General features: G+C 39.3%; 2 protein-coding genes across 8 annotated transcripts in view; one reads left to right on the top strand and one right to left on the bottom strand.

The window, feature by feature from the left end:
* Positions 1–7,305, top strand: part of Atg10 (autophagy related 10) — a 277,555-nt gene that overhangs the window by 116,064 nt on the left and 154,186 nt on the right. The gene's annotated exons all lie outside the window — the stretch shown is intronic.
* On the bottom strand, positions 525–4,795 carry LOC116083839 (elongation factor 1-beta-like). The gene is made up of 2 exons (XM_031360624.1): positions 4,737–4,795; positions 525–1,291 (listed from the first exon to the last, which is right to left on the bottom strand). The coding sequence occupies exons 1-2, from the start codon at positions 4,778–4,780 to the stop codon at positions 571–573; spliced, it is 765 nt and encodes a 254-aa protein (XP_031216484.1). The 5' UTR covers positions 4,781–4,795; the 3' UTR covers positions 525–570.

The raw sequence follows: 7,305 nt of genomic DNA, 5'->3' as shown, positions 1-7,305 counted from the left end.
TTTTTTTTTTTGCTTGCTTGCTTTGAGACAGTTTGACTATGTATCCACACATGGCCTGTAGTTCACTGTGTAGACTAAGTTGCTCCCAAACACACAGACATCTCAAACATGCAGGCCTTCCAAATGCTGGGATTAAAGGCATGTACATCTATGTCCAGCCTACTCAGTTGTGTTTGGAGTAATTTAATATAGTCTACTTTTAATTTAACATGACCAAATCCTCTGAAAAATTATAGCCAGTTTTATCTAAAATACAGCTTTGGGTTTTTGTTTGCTTGTTTTTGTTTGTTTGTTGGAGTGTGAGGGCCTCAGGTTTGCAGACAGTCCTTTACCCCAGCTCTGAAATAGCTTTTGTTATGTATTTTATAGAATAGAATTTTTAGTGAACCTTAATGTTTTGGTTAAATGAGGAACTTTTTTCTTGAAGAAGAGTGCTGTGTAAAGAAGTAGTAGCCTCCCTATGATTATATACAACAGTGGAAATATTAGCAATAAAGTTTTTTTTGTTTTGTTTTGTTTGTTTGTTTTATCTTTCAAGCTTTTATTTAAGTGCATTGACTTGCGGATGATTTAAATTTTGTTAAAGGCAGCCACATCCATGGACTGTACGTAGTCCTCGAAAGCAGTGATCTGCTCTTCCAGCATATCCGTTCCAACCTTATCATCTTCAACCACACACTGTATTTGAAGCTTTTTAATTCCGTATCCCACTGGAACCAACTTAGAGGAGCCCCACACCAAGCCGTCTGCTTGAATGCTTTGGACACACTCCTCTAGTTTTGTCATGTCTGTCTCATCATCCCAAGGCTTCACATCTAATAAGATGGAAGACTTGGCAACAACTGCAGGCTTTTTAGCTTTCTTTGATTCAAGCTTCTTTGCTTCTTCGTTTTCCTCCTCATCGTCAGATCCAAAGAGATCAATGTCATCATCATCTTTAGCCTCTGCAGCTCCACTTCCTGTGGTGTCTTCCACGCTCGCAGGGCCATACTTGCCCAAAGATTTCTTCACTCCCAGCAGGCTTACCTTTTCCTTTTCATAAGACTTGATGTGATTGTACCAACATAGGGCATGGCACAGGTCAGCAGGTGGTGGACTGGAGACTGCTTCAAATACTGCCACATCTGCCTGCAATGGCACATACCCCTCAATGTAGCTCTTGTCCGCCAGGTAATCGTTGAGCACCTGGAGGCTGGCAGGGGTTTTCAAGTCTCCGAAACCCATGGCAAAGGCTGCAACCAGGGGCCGAGCAAGAGCGGAGGAAAAGAGCGCCAGAAGCCCGTGGCCAGCGCTGAAGGAAAAAAGGGCAGCAATAAAGTTTAAAGTCACCATTTTTGCCAAACCCAAACAACCTTCACAATTATCAAAGTTTACAGGGTTATATTGGTTAAGGAATAAAATATCAAAGTGTTGTGTACATAAGGATGTGTACCTGCTGTATGTGTATACTATATTATTTTATGTAAGGAACTTAAGTTTCCTAGATGTTCGTATTAATAGATATGTCTGTGTATGCATGTGTGAGTATATTTGTGTACATGTGCGTGTGTATGCTTACTTGTGTGAATGCATGTGTGTGTATATATGTGTGAATGTACTTATGTATATGTGTGTACATGCATGCACATATGTGCCTGTGTATCTTTATATGCACATACATGTGTATATTTGTGCATGTATACATACATGTATAAGATAATCTATTTTTGTGGATATATATATGCATGTGTGTATGAGTGTACTTATATGTGTATGTATGCATAGGTATGTGAGTATACTTGTGTGTATGCATGTATGTGTGTTAGAGCATGTGTGTATGTGTGTGTGTGTATTTTCTGGATCCAGTTTATTAAGAATAACAGGAAGACTGTTTAGAAAACTTTACAGTTAAAATCTTATGTGTAAAGTTTATCAGTACATCCACACCATCTTAAATTGCTGCAGAACTTCTACTCAAAGAAATCCCAGATAGGCTTCTAACTTACCTGTACTATGAGGGTGTCCACCTCAGCAGCAAGGAGGCCATATAGAAAGCTAAACTTAAGTTACAAAATAATGAAGCATTTCTTCATCTTATTTCAATTATGTAGGTTCCATTATACAAACTGTTTTTTAGAATCAGATACACTAGAATTACCATATACAAAATAATGTGTATATTTCTACTTCAGCAGCATTTTAAATGCTCATTTTGCTCATAAAGTCAAAGCAATCTTGTCAAATTGAGCTGGGATTTACCATGGTGTCAAAGCAGTGTGTCTGAGGCACATTTGGCACTGGGATAGGCTATGGAAGGAATGCAGTGTGGGACCGGACAGCAGCACTGGTGACAAGACAAGGCAGACGTCACAAGGACAAGGTACATGTGCTCCTTCCCATACTGGCAGTGACCCAGGCCCAGGTTCTCAAACTTCCATGGTTGTCCATTAAAGGCATTACATTGTTTTAATTAATAATTTGAAATTATATAGAGTGAATGAAGCATTTTTGCATGTTCTTAAGGTTAGTGTTTTAGTATCTAGAATAACATGCTATGCGGTCCAGTGAGTTTAATTGCGTTAGTTTGTCTTGACCGGGGTCTTGCTGTGCTGTCCAAGCTTGCCTCAAACTCTTCGGTGCTTTCTTCCCTGTGTGTCCGTAACCCCTTTGCTGGGATTACAGATATGTGTCGTCACTCCTGGCCTAAGGTTTTGTTGTTATTGCTTTCTGTTTTTTGTTTTAATTGACCTTAGCATTTTCTTCTTGTTTGGTGTTAGTTTTGAATATTGCTGCAAATAAAGGGATCATCATTTCTATACTTCGATATTTAGAATGACTTAAATGTATTAAGTAGCTCATGAGACCAATGCAGAAATGAGTAAGATTTACAATAACAGTGTGAAGTCAAGGAGCTGGCAAGAAAGTTTACTCAGTCAAAGGCCTGCCGTGCAGATGTGAAGCCTTGTGTTTCACCCTCAGGAACCACGACAGTTGGCAAATGTTGTATCACTGAGGAGGGGGACACAGAGAGATCATTGGAGCATGGGATATAGCTAATCTGGTTGAGTCTATCAACCCCAAGTTCAATGAGAGGCCATGTCTCAAAAAGTAAGGTAGAGAGATATAAAGGAAGACAGCTGATGTCAACTTCTGGTGGTCTCCAGTGGTGGGAAGCTGGACATTGGCAAATATCTGGGACTTTCTGACCATCCAGTGTGTCCTAATTGTCAAGCCCAGGTCAGTGAGAGACACCTGTCTCAACAGTTAAGATGGATGGAGCCTAAGGACAGTATCCATGGTTCACTTCTGGCTTCCACACCTATGTATATGCATGCACGCGCGCACGCACATGTACACACACATGCATGCACGCATGCACATACACATTCACACGCGCACATACACATACACGCACGCGCGCACACACACATGCATATGCACACACACACACGCACCCGCGCGCGCGCACACACACACACACATATACACACACATACATACACACATACACACACATGCATGCATGGACACACACGCACATGCATGCACAGACACACGCACACACATACGCACACACGCATACACATACATATACATACACACACATGCGCACACATACATACACACACACACACACACACACACACACACACACACACGCGCGCGCACACACACGCATTTGCCCCTCACAAAGTAGGCTAAATCCACAAATACTGAAGGGATTTTTTTAGAAAAAAAAAAAACAGTCCGTATTATATCACCCTGATCTAAGTTCCATGAGCATATAGATGTTTCTTCTGTAAATAGTCCGTATTACATCACCCTGATGTAAGCTCCATGAATGTGCTTCCAGCTCATCCACAACAGTCTAGTTAGGAGCATTAAAATAAACTTGAAAAGTGAATCTTGTAAAAGCAGGAAGACAGTATTACTTCTTAAATTTAATTTAAGTTTAACTAGGGACTGGCCATGGCCAAAACACTAGACCCATTATAGTAATATGGGAAACTTTCCCTTATCAAGGAAAGGGATTGAGGTGGCTAGAGTGATTCAAACTACGAAGTTGTCAACATTTGTATTTTTCAGATTACTCCTTGAAAAAAGATGAAAATCTATATATTCGTCATCTAAACCTGTATGTATTAACTAGAAAATCTTGAGCTCCAAAAAGAAAGAATTAGATGAAATTTGTTCCCTGCCTCATAGCTTAATAAACTGGTTAAAGTGTGACATAAATACAAATTTGAAATAAGTATGTTAGAAAAACCTACTTAGTGATTAATTTTAAATCAATAACTACTAAAGATTACATTATTTCAGTACAAATGTATCATATTTATGTGATATTAATATAATAATGAAGTATTGCAGTTGACTGTATATATTTATATTTCATTTAGAGCTTTGTATGGTAATAGGTATATATTTAAATATTTCTGTATATTCTTATGAATGGGACAATAAAGACACAAAGGATGCTTAAGTTATAGTGACTGAACTATATAAAATTAATGTAACCATGTAGTCAATATTCAAATGCTCTGCACTGTGTATCATAGATGGTACCTTTGTTCAGAAAATAGTTATATAGCCCTCTTAAAGTCAATAACAATAATCATAAACAAGATAATTCTATCTGCGTAAGTCAGTCTTACTATGAATACATTAATTTAGCACAGTATTACACTTAATAAATTACCATTAGTCATAAATAAATATATTTTCACATGTGCATATTTATAGCCTTTAATACTTACAATCTTAGGGTTTTTTTTGACAGGCTAAGGTAAAAGATGCTCATTTCCAATCTGTAAAGCAGTATAATCAGTCTTTTGAAGCCCACTGCAATCAATATCTATGCAAATGGAGTGGCTTTGGAATTTACATTGCTTTGTCAATCACTCCTGGATTCCCCACCCTGCACTCAACATACTAAGAAAATTTTTTTTCTTTTTAAAGGGACAGTGACTTCTTTTTTTTTTTTTTTTTTTTTTTTGCCTAAGTATTTTTGTATGAATGGATACAATTACTTTGATTATCTCACCCCCTACCCTTTTCCTACCTGTCTGTCCACCTCCACCATTTGTCAGCTCATATTGTCAGTCATATGCTGTCCACCTCCACCATTTGTCAGCTCATATTGTCAGTCATATGTTGTCTACCTCCACCATTTGTCAGCTCGTGTTGTCAGTCATATATTGGAGAGGAAGGATTCCTAAACTCAATCCCTGCTCCTCCAATGATCCTCTTGTTGACTTTGAGTCCTTAGGAAAGGATCAGACCTCTGGAAACTTGAGCTGGTTTAACCAGTATCCACAGAACAATGGCCATGTTTCCCAAGCCTGCTGGGAAAGTTGTCTTCAGTGGCTACCAAGAGTCTTTTTGCCTTGATACATCATCATCCTTAAAAACTGAGTGGTGATGTAGGAATCCTGCTAACCAAATAATGTAGGATGTATGCTAGGAAGTTTATCTACAGGTGATTCTATAGTTGGGAGGTCAAAGTTTATATCCATTATGTGGAACAATAAGTAATCTACAACAACTAAGGGATGTAATGGAGAAGTCTTAAGTTTTGTACTTACAGTAAAGAGAAAAAACAGACTGAACATAGACAAGAAGGGGAAAGTCCAGTTTTAACATCACTTTTACTCAAAGTACAAAGGCTTAGGTTTTTTGGTTACTTGTAACCACAGCATGAGCCTATTGTTTCAAAGATTGCTGAAGAAGCTCATGTCTAAGGCTATCTTCCATTGAAGGAAATAGAAAGTTGATAATTGCCCTGTTCTTATACTGACCAGACAACATCTGATGAGTTGTACTGGGTTCTATCCTAAAATGCTTGAACCTGTAGAAAGGAAGTTACTCTTGGTAAGGAGCTGAAAGTGCTGCTTACAGTAGAAAATGTGGGCAGACTGTGAGTGACTCCATGGTAACAGAGCACACACCTAAGAGTGTTCCTCCAGTTAACAGTCTGGAGATGCTGGGCTGCTGAAGCAGCTCTGTGACATCATGGAGGATCCTGACTCTGGTAGTCACTCTATGGTTATTTTCATACTCGAGAACATACTCGAGAGTAAGTTGCCAAAGCTCCTACAGTCTCATGTGAATTCCAGATAGCAGGAAGATGGGTGGTGTGAAGGAATGACATGCTTCCTCCCATTTAAAACATGGTCCCTGACTTTTTTGCTTTCACATATAACATCTTTTTGGTCATGAGCTTGTCTTTGTGGCCACACTTGGCTCCTGCTCAGGCTATATATATATTTAATATATGGACTTTTATTTTTAACATAGAAACCTTGCCCAGAATTTTATTATTAAAGAAGAAAGGTGACAAAGGATGTTGAGAAGCAAGTCCTTTAGATCCATGAAGCATATCTGAACTCAGTGTTGGGATGGAGTCAGGGTATACAAGGTCAGAAGAAGGGTGATGTTTACCAGATATGTACAGGAGAGAATCGGTTGGGCTGGGGAGATACTCTGTTTATAAAAGTGTTTGCCGTATGTGGTGTGATTGAGAATAGGTTCGAATGTTTGAATGCTTGGTTCCTAGTTGGTGGAATTGTTTTGGGAAGAATTAAGAGGTGTGTCTTTGTTTGTAGGAAGTGTGTCACTGGGGGTGGGCTTTGAGCTGTCAGAAGCCAATGTCACAGACACATGCACGCACTTGTGAATAGGATGGACTCTCTGGTACTGCTTCAGCACCGTGTTTGCCTTCCTACTGCCATGTTTCCTGCCCTGATAATCATGAACTCATTCTCTGAAACTACCCAATAAAAGCTTTATTTTATAAGTTTATTACTTTTATTGTTTTTACAGTCCAGTCATTAACCCCCTTCCAGTCCGGAGTAACCCAATATTCTTACACCAAGATAAGAGGCAGAGATGGGAGAATCTCTGAAGCATGTGGGACAGCTAGGCTGATGTCCACAGCAGAAAACCACACAAAGACCTTGTTGCTGATGAGGTGGTCTGTGAGGACTGACACATAACGTACTCCCCTGACTTCCACACATGTACTGTGGTATATGCATGCCCTCCCCATATTCTCTCTCTCCCTCCCTCTCCCTCTCCCTCTCCCTCTCCCTCTCCCTCTCCCTCTCTCTCTCTCTCTCTCTCTCTCTCTTTCTCTCTCACACACACACATATGCATGTACTCATACATGCATACACACACATTGTAAACATATAAGCACATAATAAATAAATGTACTCTTAAAAAATTTTCCTAGTCGCCTAATCAAATCCATACCAATCTGCTGCTGCTGCTTCTTCTTCTTCTTCTTCTTCTTCTTCTTCTTCTTCTTCTTCTTCTTCTTCTTC

The sequence above is a fragment of the Mastomys coucha genome, unplaced genomic scaffold (assembly GCF_008632895.1).
Source record: "Mastomys coucha isolate ucsf_1 unplaced genomic scaffold, UCSF_Mcou_1 pScaffold8, whole genome shotgun sequence".
In the NCBI taxonomy this organism is placed as follows: domain Eukaryota; kingdom Metazoa; phylum Chordata; class Mammalia; order Rodentia; family Muridae; genus Mastomys; species Mastomys coucha.
The sequence above is the reverse complement of the archived record's forward strand: the minus strand, read 5'-3'. Positions and strand labels throughout refer to the sequence as shown.